At 51.1% G+C, this 27,862-nt stretch overlaps 11 protein-coding genes across 11 annotated transcripts; 7 read left to right on the top strand and 4 right to left on the bottom strand.

Moving 5' to 3' along the window:
- Positions 1–468: 468 nt before the first annotated feature.
- Positions 469–3,416, bottom strand: atm1 (ATP-binding cassette Fe/S cluster precursor transporter ATM1). The gene is made up of 7 exons (XM_073711113.1): positions 2,749–3,416; positions 2,634–2,693; positions 2,463–2,577; positions 2,142–2,410; positions 1,045–2,091; positions 772–988; positions 469–718 (listed from the first exon to the last, which is right to left on the bottom strand). The coding sequence occupies exons 1-7, from the start codon at positions 3,097–3,099 to the stop codon at positions 615–617; spliced, it is 2,163 nt and encodes a 720-aa protein (XP_073571810.1). The 5' UTR covers positions 3,100–3,416; the 3' UTR covers positions 469–614.
- An 860-nt stretch (positions 3,417–4,276) lies between these two features.
- Positions 4,277–7,146, top strand: BJY04DRAFT_187813 (serine/threonine protein kinase CBK1). Its single transcript, XM_073711112.1, has 4 exons — positions 4,277–5,275; positions 5,343–5,846; positions 5,917–6,393; positions 6,442–7,146. Exons 1-4 carry the CDS (start codon positions 4,632–4,634, stop codon positions 6,752–6,754), a joined length of 1,938 nt encoding a protein of 645 aa, XP_073571809.1. The 5' UTR covers positions 4,277–4,631; the 3' UTR covers positions 6,755–7,146.
- Positions 7,147–8,129, bottom strand: BJY04DRAFT_187812 (spliceosome assembly protein PRP11). The gene is made up of 2 exons (XM_073711111.1): positions 8,073–8,129; positions 7,147–8,022 (listed from the first exon to the last, which is right to left on the bottom strand). Exons 1-2 carry the CDS (start codon positions 8,082–8,084, stop codon positions 7,321–7,323), a joined length of 714 nt encoding a protein of 237 aa, XP_073571808.1. The 5' UTR covers positions 8,085–8,129; the 3' UTR covers positions 7,147–7,320.
- A 110-nt stretch (positions 8,130–8,239) lies between these two features.
- Positions 8,240–10,319, top strand: BJY04DRAFT_187811 (putative tubulin-specific chaperone). The gene is made up of 4 exons (XM_073711110.1): positions 8,240–8,498; positions 8,578–9,016; positions 9,074–9,164; positions 9,210–10,319. The coding sequence occupies exons 1-4, from the start codon at positions 8,309–8,311 to the stop codon at positions 10,305–10,307; spliced, it is 1,818 nt and encodes a 605-aa protein (XP_073571807.1). The 5' UTR covers positions 8,240–8,308; the 3' UTR covers positions 10,308–10,319.
- A 398-nt stretch (positions 10,320–10,717) lies between these two features.
- On the top strand, positions 10,718–12,209 carry BJY04DRAFT_187809 (putative formin binding protein). Its single transcript, XM_073711109.1, has 2 exons — positions 10,718–10,813; positions 10,891–12,209. The coding sequence occupies exons 1-2, from the start codon at positions 10,790–10,792 to the stop codon at positions 11,743–11,745; spliced, it is 879 nt and encodes a 292-aa protein (XP_073571806.1). The 5' UTR covers positions 10,718–10,789; the 3' UTR covers positions 11,746–12,209.
- A 1,077-nt stretch (positions 12,210–13,286) lies between these two features.
- BJY04DRAFT_207180 (putative C6 finger domain protein) lies at positions 13,287–15,837 on the top strand (the record flags this gene model as incomplete). The annotated part of the gene is made up of 3 exons (XM_073713825.1): positions 13,287–14,174; positions 14,508–14,922; positions 14,975–15,837. 3 exons carry the CDS (start codon positions 13,287–13,289, stop codon positions 15,835–15,837), a joined length of 2,166 nt encoding a protein of 721 aa, XP_073571805.1.
- Positions 15,838–16,143: 306 nt separating this feature from the next.
- BJY04DRAFT_187805 (D-mandelate dehydrogenase-like dehydrogenase) lies at positions 16,144–17,808 on the bottom strand. The gene is made up of 6 exons (XM_073711108.1): positions 17,649–17,808; positions 17,506–17,567; positions 17,221–17,435; positions 16,748–17,157; positions 16,441–16,680; positions 16,144–16,386 (listed from the first exon to the last, which is right to left on the bottom strand). Exons 2-6 carry the CDS (start codon positions 17,547–17,549, stop codon positions 16,288–16,290), a joined length of 1,008 nt encoding a protein of 335 aa, XP_073571804.1. The 5' UTR covers positions 17,550–17,567; positions 17,649–17,808; the 3' UTR covers positions 16,144–16,287.
- A 754-nt stretch (positions 17,809–18,562) lies between these two features.
- Positions 18,563–20,785, bottom strand: BJY04DRAFT_187804 (putative cell cycle control protein (Cwf19)). The gene is made up of 2 exons (XM_073711107.1): positions 19,495–20,785; positions 18,563–19,443 (listed from the first exon to the last, which is right to left on the bottom strand). The coding sequence occupies exons 1-2, from the start codon at positions 20,767–20,769 to the stop codon at positions 18,622–18,624; spliced, it is 2,097 nt and encodes a 698-aa protein (XP_073571803.1). The 5' UTR covers positions 20,770–20,785; the 3' UTR covers positions 18,563–18,621.
- BJY04DRAFT_187802 (putative ATP binding protein) lies at positions 20,786–22,518 on the top strand. Its single transcript, XM_073711106.1, has 2 exons — positions 20,786–21,051; positions 21,107–22,518. The coding sequence occupies exons 1-2, from the start codon at positions 21,009–21,011 to the stop codon at positions 22,255–22,257; spliced, it is 1,194 nt and encodes a 397-aa protein (XP_073571802.1). The 5' UTR covers positions 20,786–21,008; the 3' UTR covers positions 22,258–22,518.
- A 21-nt stretch (positions 22,519–22,539) lies between these two features.
- On the top strand, positions 22,540–23,692 carry BJY04DRAFT_187801 (uncharacterized protein). Its single transcript, XM_073711105.1, has 3 exons — positions 22,540–22,606; positions 22,653–22,770; positions 22,835–23,692. Exons 1-3 carry the CDS (start codon positions 22,601–22,603, stop codon positions 23,254–23,256), a joined length of 546 nt encoding a protein of 181 aa, XP_073571801.1. The 5' UTR covers positions 22,540–22,600; the 3' UTR covers positions 23,257–23,692.
- Positions 23,693–25,931: 2,239 nt separating this feature from the next.
- BJY04DRAFT_187796 (LLM class flavin-dependent oxidoreductase) lies at positions 25,932–27,481 on the top strand. The gene has a single exon (XM_073711104.1). It carries the CDS (start codon positions 26,096–26,098, stop codon positions 27,419–27,421), a length of 1,326 nt encoding a protein of 441 aa, XP_073571800.1. The 5' UTR covers positions 25,932–26,095; the 3' UTR covers positions 27,422–27,481.
- The last annotated feature ends 381 nt before the right edge of the window (positions 27,482–27,862 follow it).

The following is a 27,862-nucleotide window of genomic DNA, read 5'->3' as shown; positions in this document are numbered from 1 at the left end:
CGCCTAGAAGAATGGCTGGTTCGGTAGCGTGGTGCGGTTGTCAGTCTAGACTATGACGATAGTCGGCCCAAAAGAGAGTCAATGGCGAAAAGGGTAACTAGGTAAAGAGAGAAAGTAAGATTGGAAGAGTGACACAGAAATCAATGGTGTGCAGGACAAAGAAAGGCAGGAAAAAGAACGTGGGTTTTCGGAGCCAAGGAAGCAGATGATAACGAGAGTTGCAGGACAAGCCGGGGAATCGGGGATGGTTGGAAGAGAGGAGATGGAATAATAATAATGGAACCTCAGCAAGGAGCCTTTGGAAGATTGGAAGATTCGAAGCTTGGAAGCTGCACGGTCACTGGACCACAGTCACGGGGGCCCACTCCGTCCTTCAACAACGTGGGAGCCCGGCCTGCATGCTAGCCTGCTTCGGGACTAGCCAGGGGGCCCTAACACATGAGGTAGATTAATCGTTGGCGCCATTGAGGGGGGGCTGTGATATTCCAGTCGCTGATGCAACATCCCAACTTTCTAGCATCAGCTGTTCTGATAATCTTCTATCCAATAATCATACTATCTTGTACACTCTCAATGTAGTCTAATCCAAGATTTCACTAGCAGACCAACGCCATCTACTTCTGCTTCGGAGCCATATCCTTAGCCTCCGGTCCGCTCTCATCCTCGAGCTCGACATTGCGTTCATATTCTGTATCCTGTGCCAGCGATGTTTCTTGTGCTGTGGAGCGCGTTAGCTTTCTTCGCCTATTTTGGCCACTGTTCGAGACTTACCGTTCCAGAGTTCGGCGTAGATGCCGTTGATATCGAGGAGCTGGCGGTGCGATCCCAGCTCCGCAACCTGACCGTCTTTGAGGACCAAAATCTGGTCGCAGTCATAGATCGTTCGTAAACGATGTGCGACGAATACGCTGGTCCGTCCTTTCTCCTTCAAAATGCTGTTGATATTCTGCATCAAAGCTTGCTCAGTGTAGGTGTCAAGAGCGGATGTCTATATGCAGGGCGTTAGAGAACTATCAGCCAATTTTAAATGGGCGATAAACTTACAGCTTCATCAAAGAAAAGCAGCTGCGGATCTTTCAGAAGTAGCCGAGAGATAGCCAGTCGTTGCTTTTCTCCGCCAGAGATCATCATTCCACGCTCACCGACAGCAGTTTTGTAGCCGTCGGGAAGCTTCTCAACAAGTTCATGGATATGCGCCCGACGCGCAGCCTTGCGAACCTCCTCATCTGAGGCCTCCAACCTACCATATCGGATATTGTGTTCGATGGTGTCGTTGAACAATGGCGTGTCTTGGGGCACAACACCAATTGATTTCCGCAAGCTCTCCAACGTGACATCTCGAATGTCTTGGCCATCAACCAAGATTCTACCCTCCTGCACATCATAGGATCGGAACAGGAGTCTCAGGATGGTAGACTTTCCACAACCGCTAGGGCCCACGATAGCAAATTTCTGTCCAGCAGGAATTGTGAAGCTAGCGTTTTTCAATATTGGCCGCTCAGGATGATATCCAAATGTCACGTTCTCAAATCGGATTTGCCCCCCTTTCTTCAGCTCCAAATGCTTGGCATCAGGTCGTTCGACAATGTTGACATTGACCTTCTGTAAGTTGAACAAGGTCTCCATATCAAGCAGTGACTGGCGCAGCTCGCGGTAGACGGAACCCAGGAAATTCAGAGGCACGGATAGTTGGAACACGAGTTGGTTAACCATGACAAGATCACCGACTGTCAAGTTACCAGTAGCGACCCCATCAGCAGCGAGATACATCATAGCGGCAAGCGCACTCGAGAAGATCATGTTTTGGCCGGAGTTGAGGAAGGCCAAGGATGTTGTTACCTTGATAGAGGCATCCTCGTAACGCTTGAGGGCCTTATCGTAGCGTGCGACCTCAAACTTCTCGTTGTTAAAGTACTTTACCGCTTCGTAGTTGATCAACGAGTCCACCGCAACGGTTGCTCCTCGGTTATCCGCTGCATTGGCTTGCTTGCGGAACTTGGTCCTCCACGCGGTGGTGGCAATTGTAAAAGCGGAATAAGCAACCATGGTCGTAGCGGTGATCGCTGCAAACTTGAAGCCATACTGATACGTCTGCTTACTTGTCAGATACCATGAGTATAGAAATCAAGCGCGCAACATACCAAGATACCGCACACGAGCGAGATTTCTAGAGCAGTAGGTACAACATGAAACACCATTGAAGTTAGGAGGAAGCTAATGCCTTTGGTTCCGCGGTCGATAGCTCTCGTCAGGCCGCCAGTCTGCCGTGAGAGATGGAAGTTGAGATCCAGTCGTAATAGGTGCTCAAAGACATTTCGCGCAACTCTGCGAATCGCCTTCTGGGCGACACTGGCGAATACAGCATTTCGAAGCTCTTGGAAAAGCGTAGCGCCTATCCTTGTGGCACCGTCTGCGAAACAATATTAGTAACCTGTACCTCGAATAGAAGCTTCGTTACTTACAAGCAATGATCATAGACCCAGCCACTGTATAAGCAGTTCCACCAACCGCTGCGAAATCTATATTCATCGAATCAACGATGCTTTTGAAATAGAAAGGGACTTCGACATTGAGCACCTAGACGGCGAAATGAGTCACTGTGGCCATAGCAGCTTCTTTGTTCCGACTCTCACCTTCGCCCCGACCAGCAACGACAGTGCAGTCCCGACTCGAAGCTTTGTTCCCCAATCGCCCTGTACATCACCAATTAGCTAGATGTGCGGATAACAGAGGTTTCCTAGGCCTCACCTTGGGCCAGAGATACTTCGACATCTCCTTCATTATAGCCCAGTCGGCTTTCCTCTGCTCCTTTGTCCCCACTGTCTTCTCACTGAGCAAGTCCTTTTTCGCAGCCGCGGCATTTTGGGCGTTCTGTGCGCTCGGAGCCGCTGCACTGGCTGCTGTCGAGGGCGGGTTCGGAATAGGTGTTTTTGTACCGGATGTTGACTTCTCATCCGTAGATTTCGTGCTTGAGCTTGTCCTAAGCTGTGTCCCGCGAAGGGTCGCTGTGAGAGTTCGTGGTCGCGGAAATGCGGGATGGTGGGCTATTGAGCGGGCCGGAATGCGCCAGCACGGCGATCGAGCTGCTCGAAGCAGCATGTCGCGTGTAGAGAGGCTCAGAGAGACCAGTCGTTGTATTCCGTGCCTCTCGTTGCTCAGTGGAGCATTGTCTTGGAGTTTGAGAGTGCTGTTAACTGGGACTTGCACTTCGGGTTGCGGAGCACCGGGTTCGGAGGGGAAAGGTGACCGGCGATGCTGAGACGATTTGGGGACCCTCCGGATTAGGTCACCACGGCCACGAAACGCGGGGAGAACCTTGAAGGCAACAATTCCCACAGATCCTTGTACGTAGGAATTGTTGAAAGGGACGGTGAGAGAGCGAGGCGCTGAAGGTTGTGGTGATTGCTTATTCTGTTGCAATTGTTTCGGGGATGATGCAATTCAAACCTCGGAGGTAGGGATAGGTAGCTCCGCAGGGCTCGCTTTTAACTATCTCAAACAGCTGGAGAACAGAATCACCACTAAAGCTCTAGCTGACTTATGCACCGGGGTTTTCAGGTCACAGAATCTCAGCCTTCAAATCTTAGCTACATCCCATTTTGCCTGCATAGTGACCTGGCCCGCGGCACACGGAGTACTTGAAGATACCTAACACTCAGCCCTAGACAGTCGCGTGTGCTGACTAGTTAAACTTGTTATTTCAAGTGAAGTGCTGACACTGACTGCCAGCCCTAGACTAAGAGGTTCTCGAACTTATCTACTGTCCCGAGTGACGGCGTCAAACAACGTTTGTATGGAGGGTTTGAGCTCTTATGCCCAAGCCCCCAGCGTTTATGCTTTCAGCTCAAATGTTGGCCTGAACTTTGAAGAAGGTTGATGGCCCTTTAGAGTTTGCCATGCATGATGCCCGCCCGCCAAAGCTTCATGGAAGAAGCTCTATTTCTTTATGACTGGAGTCCTGGACTTGGAGACCTTCGACGGAGAATGCACGGAGACGAGGAACCACAAACGCAATGGTCGATAGTTAGTCCAAAGCAACAAAGCACTGGCCTCAAAGTTCAGGGCTCTCGGGTGGATTCCGGGACCTGGACTTGGCTTGAATGGTCAATTTGAACTTTGGTTCATAGAGAAACGAGAGCGGTTCTTGCATGGAGATTGATCATTGCAGTGTTGACAGCACGGGTGGCCCCAGCGGCCACCCGTAGCCACCAGCTGGGTCTCCAACACATCTGCCCCAGTAAGGGCAATTTCGAGTCTGGAACTTTGGGCCAGCAGTCTGTATTTTTGCTTTTCCCTCCTCCTTATCGGTGTCTCATCCTGTCCTGATCTTTTGTGACAAACGTTCTTATTGCTGGTGCTCAATCGCCTCCTGATTGATCTCCTCCAGGGACTGTGAGACCGCGGCGTTGTCCAGTCGGGAGCCCCCCTCCAGTGCTGTACACTCCACCAACACTCCCACACGCTTTCCCCTCAAACCACGCTCGCTCACTCCTCGTCTCCTGAAGCCACCGCTTCTTTCCACGAAACTTTCCCCTCCCCCTTTACACCACCCCCCTTATATTCACCTTTTCCCTCCCATCTCCCCCTCGCCGTTCATCCATTATCGGCAATTCGGAGGGCACTCTTCCAAGATGGATCCCAACAATAATCGTCTCCACATGAACTTCGGGTACAATGAACGCTCGTTCAACAATGCGGCGGCAAACAATCGCGCGTATCCCACCACCCCTTCCGCATTTCCTCAGCCGATCTACCAGAACCAGAGTCCTCAGGACTATATCGATGCTCAGAATGGTGGTTACGGTCAGGGTTATTTCGTGCCAAACAACTATGCCCAGCAGCAGCAGCAGCAGCAGCAACAGGCAGCTTACGCCCAGCAACAACACTACGGCCAGCCCAATTTGCAATCCCCGCAGCCCGCCTACCAGTCTCGGATGGGGTACGGTGCTCCCAATGATGGAACCAACGGCTTGATACAACAGTTCTCCAACCAGGATCTAAACGCCAATAGAACTGGATTCTTCAACCGCGCGGCCTCTCCTGCCCAAAGACCCCGTACTGCCGGCAACACTGCGGCAGCCGGACAGCAACAGCAACCCGGACATTTGGCCCCTCCTGTGCCTCGAAGCCCGCGCCTGCCCGCCGAGAACGAAGAACTTCAACGCTACCCTGAGCGCTTCTCAGAGAATGTTCACAAGCGTGGAAAGGCTGCAAAGGAACTCGTCAGTGTCTTCTTCAACGAGAACATCGAGCGTGCGCGTGATCGCAACATGCGGTAAGCTCTTGTTTATTTTCTCTGAGGGATCTCTCGCGAATCCGGCTAACTTCTAATTACTGGACAGATCGGCCGAGCTTGATAAGATGATCCGTGAACCGGGTGTTCCACAAGATGCGAAGGTCAAGGAGGCTGAACAAGTAGGAAAGAAAGAGTCGGTCTTCCTCCGATTCCTTCGGACACGGGAGACTCCTTCAAATTTCCAGACCATTAAGATCATCGGAAAAGGTGCTTTTGGTGAGGTCAAGCTTGTGCAGAGAAAGACAGACGGCAAGATTTACGCGCTCAAATCGTTGATTAAGTCGGAGATGTTCAAGAAGGATCAGTTAGCCCACGTTCGTGCTGAGCGTGATATTTTGGCTGACTCAAAGGACAACCCTTGGCTCGTGAAGCTTCATGCTTCCTTCCAGGACACTGCTTATCTGTATCTTCTCATGGAGTTCCTACCTGGAGGTGATTTGATGACAATGCTCATTAAGTACGAAATCTTCTCCGAAGATATTACGCGCTTCTACATGGCGGAAATCGTAATGGCGATCGAGGCTGTTCACAAGCTGGGCTTCCTTCACCGGTAAGGGTCACATCACACAAGGTTCCCGTACCGAATTTCATCACGGCCGACTAATATGGTTATTATATAGAGACATTAAACCCGATAATATCCTCCTTGACCGCGGCGGTCACGTCAAGTTGACTGACTTTGGCCTTTCAACCGGAGGCAAGAAGACTCACGACAATTCATACTACCAGAACCTACTGAAGAACTCTACATCGAAGGACAAGAACCGAAACTCCGGATATTTCAGCGATGCAATCAACCTGACGGTCTCGAACCGTGGTCAAATCAACACCTGGAGGAAGTCTCGCAGAGCCATGGCTTACTCAACCGTTGGAACTCCTGATTACATTGCCCCCGAAATCTTCAACGGACAAGGATACACCTATTTGTGCGATTGGTGGTCTGTCGGCGCCATCATGTTCGAGTGTCTTGTTGGGTGGCCTCCATTCTGCGCCGAAGACACAACGGATACCTACCGCAAGATTGTGAACTGGCGGGAATGCCTTTACTTCCCTGAAGAGCTGACTCTTTCTCGCGAATCTGAAGGCTTGATTCGAAGGTTTGTACTCCCCTTTATTTGAGGGTACTGAGACTAATCATGCTCTAGTTTCTTGTGTGATGCAGAACACCGTATCGGTAACGATGGTGGCCAGTATGGAGGTGCTACGCAGATCAAGAACCATCCCTTCTTCCGCGGAGTGGTCTGGGAACAGCTGCGGAAAATCCGCGCTCCCTTCGAGCCCAGACTCAGCTCCAACATTGATGTGTCGTATTTCCCGATCGACGAGATTCCTCAGGAGGATACAAGCGCCATTCACCGTGCTCAGGCTCGTGCTATGCCGGAGGAGCAGGAGGCCGAGATGAGCTTGCCCTTCATCGGGTACACCTACAAAGCATTCAACGCTTTCCAGGCCAACTGAATATAGAGTTAAAGCTCGATTATTTGAGGGAATCATGGCGATTGTCTTGGAAGGTATAAAAGCGGGCGGGCTTGCGTTGATCGCTTTTCAAGGGCACGTCATGACTGCCTTGGTCGGTATAGACCTTGTTGATTGGTTTTCTTCAAGCATATAGCGCATCATACATTGTGATACTGGACACAAGCAGTTTGTCCTATCTATGATTTTCTTTCAGAAGGTTGGCGTCTTGTTGCGAGTCAACATTTGCGTGCCACACTGTGTATCTGGTATTAAAACTTTAGTAGCGCTTCTGTTGGAGGTTTTGAACGCTACAAGCTGCATATCATGACTGACAGGCTATCTTGTCTCTAGGAAGATAGTATGAACATTTAAGGACATGTGAATTGGTATTAACTGGAGTTCGCTGTTACCTTTAATAGAATGAGTATAATGTCCTACATAGTGGAATCCCAGATCATCAACCCGAATTTTGCTCTCAAAAAGTCCCGGAACGCCCACCGAAGCCCAGAATCAAGAAAGATATGAGTACAGAACACGTCAGCTACCACGTAGAGAGTGGTGGTCGTTCAAGCAGCACCCATCGGCGCCAACCCAGGCACGCCACTAAATCTCTCCTCACGCTCCGTCTTGAACATAATCTGAACCCAAAACTCCTTACTATCCTCATCAAACCAAGTCCAATATCGTCCCTCCCTTCGATCAATCTCCCTCGCCTGCAATTTAAACCCACAAGTTTGATACGGCTCCGCAGCTACAACCAGGTACTGATAATCCCGGTCCGGCGGCTCCTCAACCTTCTGCTCAAACGCACTCATAAATCTAACCCGCGGTTTAACCCCGGGCGTAATCTCCTGGTACTGCAGCTGGAAAAGCAGCCCCAACTGCCTCGTCAACGGATCCCGCACCTTTGTAATCTTATACCCGGGCCGTCCAATCTTGATAGTCTGTTTCCGAACTTGCACGCCGATCGCACCAGGAATCGCATTAGGGTCCGCATTCTTCCCCTCGCGGGCTTCGCGGGCTGCGCGGCGCGCGAGATTCGTTTGATGTTTTCGGCCTTGCGTGTGGGCGAGGTACGACCCGTCATTTTGGTGGACTGTTAAACATAGCCGACATTCGAAGCTGCCGACGTGGTTTTTAAAAAAGTAAGGGTCTTTGTCTAGGTCGATGGTCTCAAGAGCGAGTTTGCGCAGCCGTTCGCGTCTGTCGGCGTTTGTGGCGGACTGCGAGGCGACGCCGCCGCCGCCGAATTTCGAGCCTGCACGGTTCTGGACGTTGTTAAAAAGTGTCCACCAAGAGTATACAGAAGTTTGCGTACCTGGTAATCCATCTTGGATGGGTGAGGGAGGAAGGGCTCCTTGTTGGCAAGTGTGGAGCTTGGAGGTTGATATGCGCTGCGATATGAAGCTTTTCGAGACGGAGATTACATAAGCGCTGCACTGGACTGCGATTGGTGGGGGAGGATGAACTTCAAGCATCAATCAACAACGGGAGGCCCTAGGGAAATGAACATAAGGTCATAAATGAGATGATTTCAGGTTGGTTATCTTTGAGATGAGTCATTCAGTCACTACCCAAGCCCGCCAGTGGATGAATCAACGACGGTCCTATGATGGCCATCTGTGCACCATCCGCTATGTGGGCAGCGTCGAAGGCACTTCTGGAGAATGGCTTGGAGTAGAATGGGACGATCCTACAAGAGGAAAGCACTCGGGCGAACACAAGGGAATGCGGTATTTTACATGTGCGTTATTTCTTCAGGTTTAAGCGCCCAGAAGACTATCTACGACATCTATGTGGGATATCTGCTAATAGCGTACTAGGCTTAAGACAACATCCTACAGCTGGGTCATTTGTGAGACCTTCACGACCAGCAGATAGCCAACTGAGCTTCTTGGATGCTCTTCGATTAAAATACGCTTCTGAATCTGAGCAGAAACAAGCTCGTGCGGGTCCCGGCGCTGGAGAGGAGAAACCCATCCGGTTTAACGGCAAGATTGCCGAAGAAGTCGGCTTCGACAAGATCCGAAAACAGCTTGCTGAGCTTGAAGAGCTGAAGATTGTTCTTCTTGATGGGCTACGAGTAGCTGGTGTGCTTGCGCAACAGGCTACACGGGAGGAGATTGAGGCTGCCCGCGGTGAGATTGAGCGGGTTTGTCCCAAGATCGTTGAGCTTGATTTGAGTCAAAATCTGTTCACGGGATGGAGGGATGTTGCTGATATATGTGGGCCGCTGAAGAAGTTGAAATTGCTGAGGTTAATGTGAGTTTTCATGAGATGATGCTGTGGGTGTGAAAATATACTGACTGGGGTGTCTAGTGGGAATAGGTTCGGTCCGGTTGAAGAGGGCTTAGTTTTTGATGGGATTGAAGAGCTTCATTTGGACGATACCTTGCTTCCTTGGGATCAAGTGAGTGTACATTTTGAAACTGCCATGCTTAGCTGACAGGTATAGATATCAGCAGTGACTGCTCAGTTCCCATCACTTACTTGGCTTTCAGCTTCTGCAAACCAGCTCTCATCTATTCCAACCTCGATAAACAACAATATAACCAAGCTTATCCTTGAGAACAATGGCGTTGCCTCACTTTCCGCGATCAAGGCATTGAAGGGCCTACCGAACCTTTCATATCTATCACTACGAGGGAACTGTATTGAATCGATCTCTTCCATATCCGGGGATGATACATCCCAGTTCTCAAAGAGCCTCACATCTGTGGACCTATCTCGAAACAGAATCAACTCATGGTCCTTCATCAATAAGCTCCCTCAAATCTTTCCAGGACTACAAACTCTTCGAGTCTCGGGGAACCCGTTATACAATCAGCCCGTGGCATCCGCTGCCATCACCGGCACCACCGAGAAACCCATGACAGTCGACGAAGCATACATGCTAACCTTATCACGGATCTCGTCATTGGAAGTGCTCAACTTCAGCACCATCACAGCAAAGGAGCGCAACAACGGAGAACTATACTACCTCTCCTTGATCGGAAAAGAGCTATCAATATCCTCGGACACAGCTGAACCAGAAATAATCACCGAACATCCTCGATACCATGAGCTCTGCCAGATTCACGGCGAACCGCTCATCACTCGAGCTTCGAAGACCTCAGGCTCAGATGCAGCCATTAACCCACGCTCTGTCGCGGCGCGACTGGTACGAATAGCATTCCGTCTAGGAAAATCGAATACCACAAACCCCGACCAGAGCCCCAACGATAGCATCAAGATTAAAGAGATCCCCCGATCCTACGATACTTACCAAGTCAAAGCTATCGTCTCGCGCCTATTCGATCTCACTCCGTTCGAATTCCGCTTGATATGGGAGACGGATGAGCTAGACCCCGTGAGCAAGGAGAACATGGATTTTGAGGACGAGTGGGATAGTGAAGATGAGGAGAACACGGGCGAGGATCTTGCAGGGGCTGGTGAGGAGACGAGGTTTGTAAAGAGGGAGGTTGAGCTTGTAGATACAACGAAAGATATCGGGTTTTGGTTGCAGCCCGATGCTGGGGAGGTGAAGGTCAGGGTTGAGATTATGAGTACTTGAAAGCTTTGTCTAGAAAATAAGATATATAATGAATTATGATGAGATGTATGGGGAGTTTCTTGTAGTTTGGGCGGAACTGTCTGTGAGCATGCAATGGTTGATGTTCGCATTTATATATCTTAGACAGCCAGTTATTGCACATGCTATCAACATTTTCTGCTCTCTTTGAATGTAGACTTTGAAACTAGATGACATAAGTGGAAAATGAAGCAGGATAGAGGCTTTGAATGGTACACACATAGAGAAAGATCTCCTCAAAACTAACACTGAACGACTTGTAGTATACAGTGGCTGTTAGAAGCGGCACCATTCCGAGTCCAAATGGGTAGTCAGCATCCTAGGCGGGCCTGGGCCCGCGGACATCTCCAGAGCTCTGCCTCACATCTCCAACTCACTTTCAACAATCACCGGCCTTTCAAATATACGCAGACTGCATCGCTCACACTCGCTCATCTGACAACAAAGAATTAAGAGCAGCAGCGATGGCCGAATACTGGAAATCAGCAGTGGGTCAAACCCCTCGCGTTATCTATCCACTGCTTCCTTTGGAAGGGAGGTTCACTTTCTAATAGTATCTGCGCAGCCAAAATACTGGTGCAAGCAATGCAAAATCTACATTCGCGACACAGCCTTCGAGAAAACCCAACACGAAGCCACAGGAAAACATCAAGGAAATTTAAAGCGCTTCCTCCGAGACATCCACCGTGAGAACGAGCGATCGCAACGAGACTCGCAGCGCGCAAAGGACGAAGTCGAGCGATTAAAGGGCACTGTATCCGGAAAACCAGGAGAGAATCAGTCATCATGGAAGAAAGCAACGGCCGCACCGACCGCCGCGCCACAACGCCCGGTTTCAGTCGAGGAGAGGAAAAAGCAGATGGCGCAGCTTGCGGAGATGGGTGTCGCCATTCCGGATCAGTATAGGAGTGACCTGGCGCTTGCTGGAGAGTGGCAGACGGTCTCGGAGAAGGTTCTTACACCTGATGAGGAGGCGGCGCAGTCGAAGCTGGGTGTGAGGAAGAGGAAACATGATGTTGATGAGGAGGAGGAGGAGGCGAAGAGGGAGGCTGAGCGGTTTGTTAGTAAAGGCTGGGGGTCGGCGACGCGACGGTACCCCGGCGCGAAATATGAAGAGGATTTGGAGGATCTGGATGCGTTGTTGGCATCTACGAAGGATGTGAAGAAGGCGAAGGTTTCCGGGGCGGAGGGAGAGAAGGAGAAGGAGAAGCAGCAGGGACAGGATCAGGATACGGCTGTCGAGAAGGACACTCGGCCAGGCTTTGAGCCGGTCAAGGGAGAGTCTGAACCGGAGACACAGACGAAAGAGGAAGAACCTAGTGAGGAGCAGTCAGTTCCTGCAGCGATCGAGCCGGAGGAGCCTGCTGCTGGTGCAGGTGTTGTCTTCAAAAAGCGCAAGCCGAAGGCCATGAGGAAATAGTCGCTCTCAGAGACCAAGCATTGTCCTGGTTCTTCACGACTGGATCGGGATGACTCTATTTCTACAGTTTCGCATATCGTACGACTCGGCATTTATACAGCTGGGCTGAGGGCGTCCAAGTTGCGACCACCGTCTCCATCGCCACAACAATACATACGCATATCGGAATATCGGTGTACCGTACTACCAGTTGCTGGTCCTACAATGCCCGGTTGGTCGGCAGTTGGAGAGAAATCGCGTATTGTCCTACAAGACGAAAGCCAACCATACGCTGAAATGAGCTCAAGAGGTTTATCATGACGTCTTGTGGCTTTCGGCCCGTGCCAGCATCTGTCAGGTCAGGATTGAGAATTGAGAACCTCAGAAATTGGGATCTTTGTCATGGAGATGTTTTATGGCAATATTGATGAGAGACCAAAGGTGCTATAGTTTACCGCAATAAGCAGTTAGTATGACAGAGTCAGACCGTTCAGGAATCCCTACACCATATCAAGTAAAGCCATTTTGATCACTATATACCCTCAAAAATAAAATCCTAAGACCAAGTTGATATTGTATAGAATTTGTTGATCTGGATTGTTGCCACAGCCAGAAATTTGGCGGAAAATTCTTAGTATGTGAGGCAGGTCCGGGGAGAGTCAGATGGGCGGACCCGGACAAGCTCCAATCTTTTAATCTTCAAGTTCTCTCTCTCCTCTTTTCCTTCGGTTCGCGCAACACTTCCTTCGTCGCAACACCCCCCGTCCTCTTCACCTGCCAAATGCGGAGCATGTTCGGTGCCGACTACAGAGTCCTGGTGGAATAGTTCTTTCGGCTCGCTTCTTTTCGCTTATCTGACCAGTACTGCGTGAGTATTAGAGCCTCGATCGGCCTCTTTTCTTTCTCCCCCCCGATCCTTCCCCGACTTTGAGATGCACCGTGTTCTCCACGTTTCTTTTTTCTGCAATGGTTTTCGGTCGTCTGGGTTTTGGTTTGGCAAATGGACTTGATTGCTAGGGACTTCCGAGGATTTCCGATGGAGGCATGGTGTTATGCGCAAAGATTATCCTGTCCTGCGTCTTCTCGACAAGGCTTCAGGCGGTCGCGTTCAAAGTCAAGCCGGACGAAAGGCATAATTGTCCTAGGTTACTGAACGATGATTGACACTACGTGATTGGGAGTTTTTATTTTTCAAGGTCAGCGGGATATGGCCGATGCGCCTACAACCTGTCTAGCTGGACTTTGACCACGTTCCCAAATTCTCAATTCCTGCTTGGACTTGTGTTCTAGCTGAAGGAATTCGTTTCATGCTTTGCCTAGACGACCGATCATTGTTGGCATATTTTCGATCTAAGATGTTTGGTACTGGAATCTGTCACTAACTGTGTTAAGATTTCAGAGACGACTGCATAGTCAATTTGACACTGAAGCCTGACTACAGCCATTTTCGAACACACATCGAACGCCTCCCTTCGCCAGCGGATTCGCACGACCTGCCTAAACCACTCGAACCGAAGACGTCGTTTCGCGCCTCGTGGAATCTGAGCAGTGCCGGTGAGGGTATGGCGGATACAGCACAGGCTCAGCCCTCGGGCGAGCAGCCACAGGTAGCTGCTGAGTCGAGCGAGAGACTTACAACGGAACCTGCTCCAACACATACAGCCGAGCCGTCAGATCATGCCATTGATGTTTCTCTCCCTCCGATAGACAAAACTCTACCAGAGCACGACACAACTCTTCCGGCTATTGATACCACACTCCCGCCAATAGACTCGACGATACCAGCACTACCACCGATTGATACCTCATTACCACCGTTAGACACTACTCTTCCGGCGATAGATGATTTGCATGGCAGCGAGGCAAACTTCTTTGACAGATTCAACCAGGATGAGGGCGTTGGCGATGGGGTAACAGAGAACGGGACGAACGGGCATGACATTCCTACTACAGAGCCGCATCAACCGTCCGCGACACCGACTCACAATTCGGTCCCTCCAAACGGCATACACCCGCCGCCTGGTCCACAACACCAAGCGTCGCATTATGAACAACAGCAGCCTCAGCAGCATCATTATTCACCTCATCAAAATGCGCCGACGCAACATCAACCTCAGCAGTCACCAGCACCGTTGCACCAACAACCGCACCAGCAGCCGCAACATGGCCCCGACATGTATCATAATCACCACAGCGCTTCCCCGCCTTTGAACAACTCCATGCAAGGACAACCGTCGCATATTCCGCAAGCGCCCATTGGGTCGCCAATGCCCCCAATGGCCTCGGTGAGTCAGTACATGGCGGGGTATCCGGGAATGAATTCAGGAGGCCAGATGCATTATCAGCTGCAAGGGGACGCGAGCAAGATGTTGTCGGGTAGCAGACATAAGAAAGAGGTCAAGCGGCGGACGAAAACCGGGTGTCTAACATGTCGCAAGCGACGAATTAAGGTACGTAAACAATTCCCATGCGATTGCAGTTGCGCGAGAAAATTGCAAAACCGCGAACACGAGAAGCTGGCGGCTCTAAAATGCGTGAGGGGGTTGGGAGCTTGCTAGGAGCTTGCGTTGTGTTGCTTCGCTTGCGTTGCCAAAAATCTTTCGGCTCGCGTCCAGCCCACCACTAAACCCCGCCATTTATTGTCGCTTGTTGACAACCTCCCTCCCCGACTTTCCATGCCCACTTACCCTTTTTCTTGTCGCCTGGTCGATTGATCCTTCTTTCTTTATATTACTTAAATATTGTTTTCCCTTGTCGCTGACGAGGTAATGCTCCCCCGCTAGTGTGACGAAGGTCATCCCGTCTGCCGCAACTGCGTCAAGAGCAAGCGTGAATGCTTAGGCTACGACCCGGTCTTTAAGCAACCTACTCCTTCTGCGATACAGCCTGCACCGAATCCCCAGCCGTCGCTGGTGGTCAACCCGCAGGATCCTTCCACCACTCAATCGACCTACCCGGCTGCTCCTCCTGGCTACGTACCGGCCTCTTCTCAACCATTCGCTCCTTCGCAATCTCCCTCGACTTCCGCCGAACGCTACGACTACGCCCCGTCCATTGACCCTTCACTCAACCAAAACAACAGCGAACACAATACGCCGAACATGGCTACCGTCCAAAATGTCGCTGATGGGGGCCTGCAACCGACCGTCAACCCTGCAACCACAACAACTGGGAATTCGGAGCCGACAAGCTTCAGGTGTAAGTCAAGCTTCTGAACGTCGCCGATTCTTTTTTCTGACATATGGAACAGTGAAACAGGTTCAAATCAGCGATCTCCTCGCTCTACGCGGTATCCCTCCCCCGCCGCCTCATCCCATCACCGCTCTTCCGCCCAATCGCCTTGAAGAAATCCAAGCCGTGTTCCTGGCTACATATGCTCCTGCTATTGACCGGTTCTTCGAGACTCGCTGGTTTACGGAAAAGGCTCTAAGCCATCTGTTGGCGAATGCTCAGCTTATGGCCGAATACTCTGCCCTGATTGAGGCGTTCAACGACCGAAACCTGAGCGATCCTAATGTCGTCGCACGGCTGGAGAGCTTCGAAGCATCTGTTGTATGGAGCACGATGACATTATGTCGACATGTTATGAATGTGTCAAACGGGAGTCAGCAGGATTATGATCTTTTGGCCACTTCCAAACGACTCGATGTGATCGAAGCCATGATTACGGGCGATCACCTAGATTCGAACCCGCTATCACAATTTCCCACTCGAGAACCCGCTGCTAATCCGCCAACATTGCCTGATCAACTGACTCAGCGACAGCTCGATTTCTGGAGTGCGATCGGTTACTTCCTGACTCTTCATGACAACGAGGCTAGCGCAGCTAAAGAGATTGACGACACGCTTGGTCGCTGCCGGACGCTGCTGGACACCTTTGAAAACCGCGATGTTATCTACTCTATTGCAATTGCGCGCCATCTAGGCCAACGGTGGGCCGATTTCCCTCACAGCTTCCCTCAACCGATCACCACGAACGAGAAAGACGCCGGAGCGAAGCTATACGTCGCACAAAAATTCCTTGAACAAGAGGCCGGGGGCAAGGGCACCACACAGGTTATCAAACGCCTCTGTGGCATGGTCGTCCGATCCTGGTTTGTCTCTCGAGAATGAACGATTACCATTTGTGTTCGATTTCTCGTTACGTTGACGAATCTTCTTACTTTACATGTAATATGAGAAAAGGCGTGCTGGCAGGCTTACTGTGTTACGATCTTTGGACTAGACCATGCTTTTCTTCATATCTGCCTGGTTTATCACCTTGGTGTTTGTTTATCTTGTGGAGTTTGCTTATATATCCCTTTCATTCGACCTCACATCATATTTTCTTATTTATCTTCGTCTGCCCGTTGTTGGTACGGGAGACTATCATGGCTAGGAGTTGCTTCTTCAATTCTAGCTCGGCATGGCAGCACGATGGCGTTCCGGCTGCGGTGTTCTAGATTCCAATTCTATCTACATATTCGATATCTCATGGTCTCTTAGACAGGTGATGCAGAGATGAATCAACAAGTTTATACATTTGTGTGCAGTATCCGAGTCCAATAATGATTACCTCCTGGTCTATAGATCTGCCTGCTCCGGTACCGGGCTCTTCAGCTTCCCCGTCTCGACCGCCAACCTTACGTTCTCAATCGCCCACTCCTCCATTCCCGTTTGTGTCTACCTAAAGTATCAGCTCTTGTATCAACCAATATACCTAGAAGGGCAACTCACCTCAACAGTCCAAGTCCCCATATGCGGCACAAGAAGCACATTCGGATTCGAGACCAGACCCGGGTGGATCTTAGGTTCTTCCTCAAAGACATCAAGACCAGCCGAGTATACTTTTCCGCTGTCGAGTGCTTGCACGAGAGCCGCCTCATCCATCACCGCGCCGCGGGCGGTGTTGACAATCACTACGCCATCCTTCATGAGCTCGAATTGCGGAGTAGAGATTATGTGGTGGGTTTGTTTCTTCCACCCCGTTAGCACCACATCCAAACAAGAGGTATAAAACCCTTGAAGAAGGAAGGAACCCCACATTCAACGGCAAATTCAAACTAATCACATCACTCTTCCGCAACAGCTCCTCAAAGGACACATACTCCGCACCCCCCGCCAGCTCCTCACTCAATTTCCGGCGATTATGATAAACAACCTTCATCCCGAACGCCTCGGCCTTCTTCTTCAGATTCCGGCCTATACCACCCATGCCCAGGATGCCGAGGACTTTACCCTCCGGGTCGTGGCCCAGACGCGGGATCGGAGACCCGCGCCACTTCCCTTCGCGCAGGGCGTGCATGCCGGAGTTGAAGTTCCGCAGCGCGCCGAGGATCAAGAACATGTTTACGTCTGCGGTTGCGTCGTCGACGGCTGTGGGGACGTTGGAGATGCGGAGCGGCGGGTTGCGCGCGCTGCAGGCGTGCGTGTCGATTTGGTCGTAGCCGGCTCCTTTATGTTCGTTTCCTATTAGCTTGACATCTCCCTTATATATAGAAGAGGGAGGGTACAGACCACAATGCGTGAGGAAGGTCAAGCTCTTTGGTAAAGCGTTAACGAGCTCCTCGTCGAAGAGGCCAGTTATGGAGACCGAGTCGAAGGTGCGGTATGCGACGGTGACGCCGTCGAGTTTCCCGGCTTTGCATTCTGCGATGAAGTCGGTACGGTTGGTGGATTCGGGGGCTATGAGATCGGCGATTGAGGAGAGGGAGTTCCAGGTTGAGTGTGCGCTGTTGAGGATTGTTTTGTTAGGAGCTGGATTGGTGGAGGGGGTGGAGGTTGGAGGAGGGGTGGACGGACTGGGTTATGTCTCCGAGGAGGAGGACCTTGGGTTTGGGGGACATTTTGAGGGTATAAACTATCTATATTTCGTTAGATACAGAGAATATAGGGCTGCGTGACTCATATACTCGAGGTCAAGTGCTGGGGTAGTATAGAAGTACCTTGAGTTATAATGGAGGGGTAATGCGGGGTCAATTGCGCCGCAACGGGGCTGGCGATGACAAGATAGGAAGGGAAGACAGACGACGGGGGAAAGGCTTTCCAGATAGATAGAAGAAACAGGGGGAAACAAGAAGGATACAAAGAAAGAGAAAGAAGTCGGTAGGAAAGAGAGGGAGTTGGAGAAGAAAGCGAAGCCCCCACGAGCCCCACCTCGCGATGTTTTCCCCCGATGGGAGTCATTGCTCCGGATTTCTATCTCCAAATGCTCGGAGATCCTCCCGATAAATCTACAGAAGGTATATGAGATGTAGTGCTCGGTCACTGGAGGAGTAAGATCGAATGTTCCGTAACTGTCTCCGATAATGTGCAGATGGCCGATGTTATAGTTGGGCCATCGCTTTCTCAACATACTTAGCCTACAGCGCCCACCTAGACGTGTCTGACACACGCTGGCCATTCTCTTCTTTAGCTGTATCCTAGTTTATAGAGCCGCTCTGCTGAAGCTATTCCGTACATATTATCGAGGACCTACCTGGTCTACCCGAGATTATACGAACCCGACAGTTTCTATCTATACTAGCTGAGAGAAGAGGTCAACAATATGATGCACATGTGTTGAGCCAGTCAGCATAGCGACTGTTTAAATGCGGCGTTGGCAACTAGGTACTGGAGGTTGTTTAGGAAGTTGAACTAGCCTAGGCTTGTTGACAAGACTGGTTTTCATTGGGCAGTAGGTAACGATAGATAGCCGGTTGCCCAATGGTATTTGGCTGAAAACAGGCATCGTCCATGTTAGAACAGTGTATAACAAAGGGCACCCACTCGTGCTCAATGCAGGAATGTGTAGAGGGTACCCTGTAGGTACCTATTCTGTAGAGGGCTACGGTGATCACGTGCTAAGAGCTAAAGCGGTCCTTGATGGGCTCTTGCAGAGTTATATTTCCAATATATAGCTATTTTACAGAGGGTCAATCACCCCTCGAATAAAACCCTCGTCCAATCAAACTTCCTCCACCGGTTCTTGAACGCGCCAACTCGCCGGTCTTCTCCCCGAGTCCAGCGGCCCTGCCGCTTGATCACCTCAGGTCCCACATCCAACATCCCTCCAATGACCTCGCGGGCAAAGAGGTCTCCCTTCGGCCAGCGGTTCGCGTCTTCAACAACATGCCCTAGCCCGCCATCCAGCTGGAACCAGACGTGGAAGTAGGGCATTTCCTTAGCCAAGGTGCGCCGGAAGGCATTCCGGCCGAGACCTTGTTTAGACTTTGCTAGAGTGTCGATCAGTTTTTTATGCTGAGTCCACTCTTCGTCTGCAGAGAGAATAGCTTCCTTGAAGAAAGCAGGAGATGTTTCGCCTAGACTGTAAGGGAGAGGAACAGCTTCCATGGAAGCGTGGCGTTTCCGGTGCGGCTGAGCGGCATTTTCATAGAAGATGACGTCGCGGCCTTGGTCATGGTACATGCGGGTGAGGCTCTTCATGAAGTTCCGGATCTCCTCCCACTCGTCATCGTCGCATTCTAGAAGATTGGATCGGTGTTGGATCGGCACAATTGTGGCGCTACCGGAGCTGATTTCAGGTTCTGTGGGGAGGGTCATGTAGACTCGGGTGGCTAGGGATACGATTGGGGCGACTGGGGGCGTGTTTGTGTCTTCGTGGTGGCAGAGGGGGCAGTTGTCTAGGATGCGGTTCATTTTTTGTAGTTCGCCGATGGTCGTGTTTTTGATGTCAATTTCCGAGCGGTGGACGCGGCGGGCTAGTTTGGAGGCATTGTCATCCATGTATTCAAGGTCGTTCTGCAGTTTGTTAGTATCGAATAAATATTAGAAAGATCAAGAATGACTTACTTCGAACTTTCCATCTTTGGCAATCCTCTCCGCCAGACGTCGACCCTCACCACCAAACTGGCCACGGCTCCTGCGCTCCTCCTGAACCATGTCCTCAATTGTCATATCGTCATTCTCCTCCACCTTTCCGCGCTCCAGGCCACGCTTGTTTTGCACAGCTTTGACCTCGTTTCGCTTTCCGGCCAACATCCTATTCTCCATGACTCCTAGCACCATAACATCAGGCTCTTTTCTGTTCGCCATCGAGGCCACGGCAGCATTATATCGCTCTTCTAGCTCGGCAGCATCGGACGCGCCTCTTAGCTTCGCCTTCATCATTTGTGCTTTGAGCCGATTGAGCGCTGTTAGATCGAGATGTTGAGTAGTTTGTGCGGGTGGCTCCGTCTCCATTGGCTGGCCTTCTCCCCTGGCACTGAACTCCTTTTCAGGATCTCGGAGATGTTCACGTGTATCACGATGGACATTCTCTTCCTGCTTCCGTTCCCGGAAGAGCTCTCCTGTTGGCTTCTCTTTCCCAACGTAGCCCTCGCCGTACGTCTCCCGACGGTCTAATTCCGCCTCCTCTTCGCGCGCATCGTCGAAAGAGCGTAGATCGCCAAAGCGCTCAATGGCAAGCTCCTCCACCGGTTGTCCAGACTCTTCCGCAGCTCTGTAAACACCTTTGAGTTTGGTCATTCTCCAGGCGGAGCCCGCGTCACCAAACGTGTAGTTCACCTCATGTTCTGCCGGTTCTTGTTCAATCTCTTCAAGACCCTTTCCTTCTTTCAAGTCGCGTAGGTGAGTGTTCAGCTCTCTATTGTGAATTTTGAGGTCAAAGTCGGCTTGTAGCATGCGCGGTTTTGGCTCCTCCTGGAGACGTGTCGTGGCGCGTCGTCGTACATAGTCAATGTCCAGTGCCGATGGAGCTTCCATCCACGCATCTCTCTTCGGTCGTGTGGGTTCTTCCTGAGTTACTTCAGCGGGAGCTGTCGAATGCGCATCCTCGTCGTTGTCTCGGTGCCGACGCTTGTGATCGCGATCGCCGTGGTCGGAATGCCGCGAACGTTTATATCGGTGGCCATCATCGTCTTTTCGAGAATCGCCATTTCTATCTGACCCCCTTTCTCTGGATCTTGAGTGATGCCGGTGAGAGCGATGCCGACGTTCTCTGCTGCGGTCTCGGTCACGATCGTGATGGCGATGGCGATGGCGGTGTTTGTCCTTCTCGCTTTTCTCCCGCCGCTTATCGCGTTCTTGCTCCTCCGCGAGGCTCTTTTCGAAATCCTCCAATGTCATTTTGAATAGCTTTGTTGTTTGATTTGAGCTGGATACTAATGACGTCGGAAGAAAATGGTCGAGACCTTTCTCTCACCGCCTTCCGGGAATTTCCCCTCACTTTTTCCAGGTCATTTTTGTCGACTATCCAAAAGCCCAAATTTTGATTTGCTTGTCTTGATATCCGTCTAATTGACGAATTGACGGTTTATTATTCAACTCAATCTCTTACACTGACCGCGTCATCCGATCCTCTCACCATGGCGACATCCCCTGTGACCGTCGTCTGCGTCGGCATGGCAGGTCTGTCAATGATCTCGGAATCATAGATCATGCACTGACTGGTGATTTGCGATAGGCTCTGGAAAGACGACATTCATGCAGCGGATTAACTCACATCTCCATTCGAAACAACAGCCTCCCTACGTCCTGAACCTCGACCCCGCAGTCCACACCGTCCCCTTCGAACCCAACATCGATATCCGTGATGCGATCAACTACAAGGAAGTCATGAAGCAGTACAACCTCGGGCCTAACGGAGGTATTTTGACATCTCTAAATTTGTACGCTACCAAAGTCGATCAGATCATTGGTCTCCTCGAGAAGCGCGCTGCTCCGAACCCCACGAACCCCACCGCAAAGCCGATCAAGCATTTTCTTGTGGACACTCCTGGTCAGATTGAAGTTTTTGTCTGGAGTGCATCTGGAAGCATTCTGCTTGAGACATTCGCGTCGTCATTCCCCACTGTCATTGCCTACATTATCGATACGCCCCGCACGAGCTCTACGAGTACCTTCATGAGCAACATGCTCTACGCCTGCAGTATCCTATACAAGACTAAGCTTCCGATGATCTTAGTGTTCAATAAGACCGATGTTCAAGATGCAGAGTTTGCGAAGGAATGGATGACTGATTTCGATGCATTCCAACAGGCTCTGCGGGAGGAGGAAGAGTCGGGACAATTTGGAACAGAAGGTGGGGCGGGAGGGTTCGGCGCTGGAAGTGGCTATATGGGGTCCTTACTCAATAGCATGAGTCTGATGCTAGAAGAGTTCTACCGCCACCTCAGTGTTGTGGGTGTAAGCGCAATGACCGGCGACGGCATTGACGAGTTCTTCGAGGCGGTCGAGGAGAAGCGCCAGGAATTCGAGCGTGACTACAAACCAGAAATTGAGCGGAGAAAGAAGGAGCGCGAGGAGACACAGGCGGCGCAGCGTGAAGTCGAGCTCGGAAAGTTGATGAAGGACATGAACGTCTCTAGCTCTCGCAAGGACGAGCCCGAGACAGTCAGTGAAGCAGAGGAGGAAGAAGACGACAAGGCGGCACAGGTCGGAAAAGCTTACGATCTCGAGTCGGACGACAGCGACGACGAGAACGTACCTCCTGCAGGCGACGATGCTGGACTCAGCCAGCGGTATCAGAACGCACTTGCAGATTCAACAGCTGGGCCTTCAGATGAAGACTTTAGCTTTGCGCGATACCTTCACAAGAGTAACCTCAGCAAGTAGGGCTGGGGTATTCCATCGTCATTTTCTGGAGTTCGGCGTTGAAACAGTCATACAGTCATACCTCGGTTGCTACGATGTACACAATTACGTGAAATGAAATACTTAAGAGCATAGATAGAGAGAATAAAGTGACACAAGCCTTTCAGGCCGCAGGATTGTGGTGTGCCTCCTACATCATTGACGAGATGCTTGTCAGGTCCACCCGATTAGGATCAGCGTGACATCATTGTGAGCTCTCCACAAACTCCTCTTATTTATCCGCAATCTTCCACCCAACCTCTCTCCAGCTCTTTAGAACCTATTCAACAATCTAAATCCTCTATCCGACTCGAAATACACAATCATGGATGTATGCGACCCAACTCCGCAAAGTCCCAACCCAGCTAACCCCCCAGGTCTTCTACGCCTACACCTACTCCACATCAGCATGGCTCGCCCTGCAAAGCGCAGCTCTGATTTCCGTCCCGCAAGGAATCTCCGCAATGCTACTTGACGAAACCCGTCCTGCAACCTGTACGCCTTCAAGTTTCTAAGGAACATTCCCATCACTCCCGCACAACCCACTAACACCACCCAGCAATCGAAGTCTACTTCGCCCGCTGCCTCGGCTTCGCCCTCCTCACAATCGCAACCCTCGTCATCATGCTCACGGGCTCAATCCCCCTAACCTCCGGCCTGTCCGACCCAATCTCAACCGAAGATCCAGACTCCGAGTCTGACCCGCGTGCTCCGTATGCTGTCCCCACGTTGATCGTCACGGCGGCGTACCACGCTGCCTCGGCATTCTACGCATACACGCGGTACCTGGACCAGGAGAAGGGCGTGTTCTTGATTGCGATTGTGGGATACTCGAGCGTTGCTGCTGTGGGGCTTTGGTGTGTCTTGTTTGCGAGCAGCCATGGCCGCATTAGCCGTCGCACGGGTGCTGATAAGAGGACTGCTGGATTTCCGTTCGGTAACCGCGAGGCTGGGAAGAAGAAGGCTGGTAAGGGGCACTAAATTAGGATCTCTGAGGGAGTTGTATCGTGCTCTGGTGTTGAGCGGAGAGCTTGTTAGTGTACTCGGCACGCCGGCCTACAAGATTGACCCAACTCCGATTAGCCCTACCTACGGTGCCTAAGTGCTAAGTGATGAATTCTGATCGTGTTGATGGGCAATGACCGCTGACAGAGCACGGATGAAACCTGGAATCCCGAGGACGATCCATCATTTTGTTTTGAGATCGCCAGTGTTTATTTAAGACGCAGAGCGTCCAGCCCAGCTTGCATATTCAAGCAAACAACCAATCCAAAAAAAAAAGAAAACAACTCTGAATGCAGTCCTCAACCGCTTCTTCGTAGGGCTGCGGCTCAGCCTTCCGAGTCTCGTAACTGTGTGTGCTAGCCGGCTTCTATTTCCAAGGCACAAGCCTGAGACTCCCCACCCCGTTCTCAACCAAAGTATTCGGCATTTGAAGCCCTGGTTCGACCCTTGTAAAACACCTTCTAAACCCCCTTAAACTCTCGAGCTCAAGCGGAAATTGAAGTCCCATCGCAAGCATATTTCCGGTGGTTTTCCTACGTTGACGAGGTTCATCCACCTGTTCAAGGTTCCTCATCTTATAGTATCCTTAGGGGCTGACGAGCTTTGAATTATTTTTCATACTTGTCGACCACTCTGTAGGAGGTTGCCATATCTATAAACTAACACGGACTGTGCGCCAGTTCAATGAAATAGGTGACATTAATGTTGATATGGAATGAATCACTAACTATGACTAGACGAGTTATCTAAGTCCCAGGAGGCAGATGGTTCCACGCCATCACTAACGATGAATAGAATGGACGACCTGAAGCCACCAGTATGCGATCCAAGAGAAAGCCGCAATTCCGGAAATCATTATATCTTCGTGCGAGGTCCAGCAGAGTCCGCCCTTGTCCGTCACGCACCGACAGATTGGCCCCACTATAGATCAAAAGATCGATGACATGGCCCTCAAACCCCCTGACCATGATAGCCAACTGTAGAGGTGTATAACCAGTGGAAAACGGTGCCTCAATATTGGCTCCATACATAAGCAACAACTGGGTGACTCTGAAGGAGTCTCGGCAGATAGCGAAGTGCAGAGGGGTCGATCCTCTGTCGTCTACAGCTTCAAGGTTTGCGCCCCTAGCGATTAAGCAGCGGATCATTTCTAAGTGAGAGGCAGGCCCGGAGAACACGCTAGCCAGGCTATGAAGCGGGGCTCGCTGTCGTGCGGCTCTAGAGTTGGGATTTGCGCCCTTGTTGAGTAGCAGCCTTGTTGCTTCAGCGCGTCCATGGATGACAGCCATGTGAAGTGGAGTAGCCCCGTCGGACGTTCTTTGTATCTCTATATCAGCACCTTTCGCAAGCAGGAGATGAACGACATCATGATTTCCTCCCCGGGCTGCCTCATGAATTGAGGCGCCTCCCTTGCTATCCAGGGCAGCCAGATCGCCTCCGCTTTCAATCAAGATTCGAACGAACTCCAAGTGTCCACGATACGCTGCTAGTTGGAGGGGCGTTGTGCCGAGGCGGTTCCTGACATTGACATTCGCACCGTGCTGGATGATGAAGTTCAGCATGCGAGGGGAATAGGGGAGCTGCACAGTTAAATACATCCCGGGCTGATATTGAGATGCATAGCGGGGAAATAGGGATTGATGTAGCGCCGTATTGCCGGTGATATCATTCTGTCGGGCGTTGATATCTGCTCCGGCCTGGAGAGCGAGCTCGGCGGTTTTGATTATTCCCTCACTCACGGCCCAGACTAGAAGATTGGGAGCATGTTGATCTTGGACCCTGCGCCGATATAGGTGTCGATTCAGCAGATCATAGAACGATTGGCTTGTTCGTGCAAGGGCACTGAGGTCGCCATCGGGAAGGAAATTGGCCACGCAAAGCAGCAGTTCTGGTGGGAGTTTGAGGCGAAGGTAGGAGCCGGGTTGAGGGTCTATCGGCTGGGAAAAGCTTCTTGGACTGCCTGCGCCGTTCTGGTCCATTTCGCTAGGGCTCACTTGCTGAACGGTTAGCCCTGACGCATGGAGACATGAAAGCTCACTCGCCTTAAGAATAAATTGCTGTTAAACAAGTAAAGATAGCGATGATGAGATGTGGCTATGAGATGTACCCAGGTAGCCAACAGGGACAATTTCGCGAGTTGATGGACACTGGCTGGCTGGGCTGCACCTTCCACATCTCAACCACCACTGCAACTGGCAGGAGCATCATGTTGCTCTAAAGTACCTGATACTAGGTACTTAGTAGCTAGGCATCTAAGTAGGAAGAAGCTGTCCTTCAAAAGGCTAATCACATCGTCACAAATATAGCCGTCGTAGCTAGCCCTAACATGGCGCTTAGCTTCAGCTTGCGAGCCACTTTTCCCTGTTCGTACTCCCGCCTTACCGGTCATCTGAACAGTCAGATATTCTCGGAATATTACCGAGAAGTAGCCTGGCCTGTGCGCAGCGAGACAAATGAGCTTAAATCCCGCCGGCCCATGGCTGGTAGATCCTTACTGCGGGAGAGTAACCCTACTCAATCACGATATCTTTTCGAGCACATCATGAGACTCATAAGCACCATCGGACACAATCATCAATTACCGCCAATGGCTACAGATAAGAATAATCACAAAGACAGCTGCTTACAGATCCCCTCATACAACCCCTCATGTCGTGATCCGACTTCCGATTACGCCATTGCTACACCAATTTGTAAGCCGTGAGACTACCCAGGTCCTGGAGGTATAAACCCGGCCATCATCACCAGAACAATCTCCCCGACCTCTCCTAGAATCCCAAGTCTCATCTCACTACACCAACTGTAAACCGCCAAAATGTCGCAAAAACAACTCCACCTCACAGCCTTCATGCGCCCCGTAAGCCTGCACACGGGCGCCTGGCGCTTCCCCGGCTCATTCCCAGACGCAAACTTCAACCTCACACACCTAAAGTCCTTCATCCAGAAGCTCGAAGCCGCAAAGTTCGACGCCTTCTTCATGGCCGACCACCTCGCGGTGCTTAACATGCCCGTCGAAGCCCTCAAGCGTTCTCACACAGTCACATCATTCGAGCCATTCACCCTCCTTTCCGCATTAAGTGTTGTCACAGAGAAGATCGGATTAGCTGCGACGGCGAGCACGACATATGATGAGCCGTACCATATTGCTCGCCGCTTTGCATCGCTAGACCATCTGAGTTCTGGCCGCGCGGCGTGGAATATCGTTACGACGGGGAACCCCGAGTCGTCCAAGAACTTTGGGAAGGAAGAGCATCTTGAGCACAGCGAGCGGTATAAGCGCGCGCGAGAATTCTATGACGTTGTCACGGGTCTCTGGGATAGCTTCGCGGACGATGCATTCATTCGAGACCGTGAGAGCGGGACCTACTTTGATCCGGAGAAGATGCATGTTCTTAACCATAAAGGTGATGACCTTAGTGTCCGAGGTCCGTTGAATATTGCTCGTCCCGTGCAGGGATGGCCGGTTATTGTGCAGGCTGGGCAGTCGGAGCCGGGGAGGCAGCTGGCGGCTGAGACTGCGGAGGCGGTGTTTTGCTCGCCTAGAGATTTGGAGGGGGCGAAGGCGTTGTATGCGGATATCAAGGGGCGGGCGGAGGCTGCTGGGCGCGACAGGAATCATTTGAAGATTTTGCCGGCGGCGTTTGTGCTTGTTGGCAATACGGTGGAGGAGGCGAAGGCGAAACGGCTGGAATTGGATAGTTTGGTGCATTACGATAGTGCGATTGCGTCGTTGTCGATTGCTTTGGGGACGGATGTCTCTAGCTTTGATCCAGATGGACCACTTCCCACGGATCTGCCCGAGACAAACGCGAGCAAGACGAGTCGGGCTGGGGTAGAGAAGCTGGCGAAGGATGAGGGACTTACGGTGAGACAGCTGGCGCAGAGGCTAGGGGGGTACTCAGGGTTGGCGTTTGTGGGGACGCCCGAGACGATTGCAGATGAGATGGAGACTTGGTTAAAGGGAGAGGGCGCCGATGGGTTTACGGTTGTCTTTCCGTTCCTACCGCAGGGGTTGGATGATGTGACGCAGAGGGTTGTCCCTGAGTTGCAGCGGAGGGGGATCTTTAGGGAGGATTATTCTGGGACGACGCTGAGGGAGCACCTTGGGCTGCCGCGGCCGGCAAATAAATTCTTCTCTTAGAGAACATAGTGATGATTATGATAGCTTATGTCTGACTAGAATGGAAACTGATACTTCGTACTGTCCTAACGGGATCTCAAGACCTTTGCGTAAACAGACTCCAAACAAAGAGGGGAGTTAGGGCTCCTACCCATGACTTCTGAAAGTGTGAATAGGAATCTATAATCGTGGTCTAGAATGAATGGCATCTTTCCAGTATCATTACTAGCAGTATTGTTACTTTTATTGGACTAGCACGGCCAGTGAAGACCTCAAGTTCTTCGCTTAGCCCTAAGTTGAGGTGTGGTGTAAGACCAGGGTTAAAAGTCATACCTGTAACTAAACAAAAGGACTACTGCTGAGCATGCATGCGTTTTGCGGTCTTAGAGAACCAGAAACCTCAATTACCTTGATAGCAAGTCGCAAATTTAGCAACAGAAATATCTATAATCCAATTTACAC

This window comes from Aspergillus karnatakaensis, assembly GCF_047715665.1.
Source record: "Aspergillus karnatakaensis strain CBS 102800 unplaced genomic scaffold BJY04scaffold_21, whole genome shotgun sequence".
NCBI lineage: Eukaryota > Fungi > Ascomycota > Eurotiomycetes > Eurotiales > Aspergillaceae > Aspergillus > Aspergillus karnatakaensis.
Note: the sequence above shows the minus strand (reverse complement) of the source record. Positions and strands in the feature narration are given on the sequence as shown.

Bases quoted from the DNA above. Each gene is read 5' to 3' on its own strand.
- BJY04DRAFT_187796 (XM_073711104.1), top strand. From the start codon at position 26,096: ATGTCGCAAAAACAACTCCACCTCACAGCCTTCATGCGCCCCGTAAGC.
- BJY04DRAFT_187802 (XM_073711106.1), top strand. From the start codon at position 21,009: ATGGCGACATCCCCTGTGACCGTCGTCTGCGTCGGCATGGCAG. The intron at 21,052-21,106 runs GTCTGTCAATGA...GATTTGCGATAG, and splicing joins CGTCTGCGTCGGCATGGCAG to GCTCTGGAAAGACGACATTC.
- BJY04DRAFT_187801 (XM_073711105.1), top strand. The intron at 22,771-22,834 runs GTACGCCTTCAA...AACACCACCCAG, and splicing joins CGAAACCCGTCCTGCAACCT to CAATCGAAGTCTACTTCGCC.
- BJY04DRAFT_187804 (XM_073711107.1), bottom strand. From the start codon at position 20,769: ATGACATTGGAGGATTTCGAAAAGAGCCTCGCGGAGGAGCAAGAACGC. The intron at 19,444-19,494 runs GTAAGTCATTCT...AACAAACTGCAG, and splicing joins CCAAAGATGGAAAGTTCGAA to AACGACCTTGAATACATGGA.
- BJY04DRAFT_187811 (XM_073711110.1), top strand. From the start codon at position 8,309: ATGAGTCATTCAGTCACTACCCAAGCCCGCCAGTGGATGAATCAACGA. The intron at 9,017-9,073 runs GTGAGTTTTCAT...TGGGGTGTCTAG, and splicing joins TTGAAATTGCTGAGGTTAAT to TGGGAATAGGTTCGGTCCGG. The intron at 9,165-9,209 runs GTGAGTGTACAT...TGACAGGTATAG, and splicing joins CCTTGCTTCCTTGGGATCAA to ATATCAGCAGTGACTGCTCA.
- BJY04DRAFT_187805 (XM_073711108.1), bottom strand. From the start codon at position 17,549: ATGTCCCCCAAACCCAAGGTCCTCCTCCTCGGAGACATAACCCA. The intron at 17,436-17,505 runs GTCCGTCCACCC...AATCCTCAACAG, and splicing joins CTCCTCGGAGACATAACCCA to CGCACACTCAACCTGGAACT. The intron at 17,158-17,220 runs GTCTGTACCCTC...ACGAACATAAAG, and splicing joins GACCTTCCTCACGCATTGTG to GAGCCGGCTACGACCAAATC.
- atm1 (XM_073711113.1), bottom strand. From the start codon at position 3,099: ATGCTGCTTCGAGCAGCTCGATCGCCGTGCTGGCGCATTCCGGCCCGC. The intron at 2,694-2,748 runs GTGAGGCCTAGG...GGTGATGTACAG, and splicing joins CGAAGTATCTCTGGCCCAAG to GGCGATTGGGGAACAAAGCT. The intron at 2,578-2,633 runs GTGAGAGTCGGA...TTCGCCGTCTAG, and splicing joins CGTTGCTGGTCGGGGCGAAG to GTGCTCAATGTCGAAGTCCC.
- BJY04DRAFT_187809 (XM_073711109.1), top strand. From the start codon at position 10,790: ATGGCCGAATACTGGAAATCAGCA. The intron at 10,814-10,890 runs GTGGGTCAAACC...GTATCTGCGCAG, and splicing joins CCGAATACTGGAAATCAGCA to CCAAAATACTGGTGCAAGCA.
- BJY04DRAFT_187813 (XM_073711112.1), top strand. From the start codon at position 4,632: ATGGATCCCAACAATAATCGTCTCCACATGAACTTCGGGTACAATGAA. The intron at 5,276-5,342 runs GTAAGCTCTTGT...ATTACTGGACAG, and splicing joins GCGCGTGATCGCAACATGCG to ATCGGCCGAGCTTGATAAGA. The intron at 5,847-5,916 runs GTAAGGGTCACA...GTTATTATATAG, and splicing joins AAGCTGGGCTTCCTTCACCG to AGACATTAAACCCGATAATA.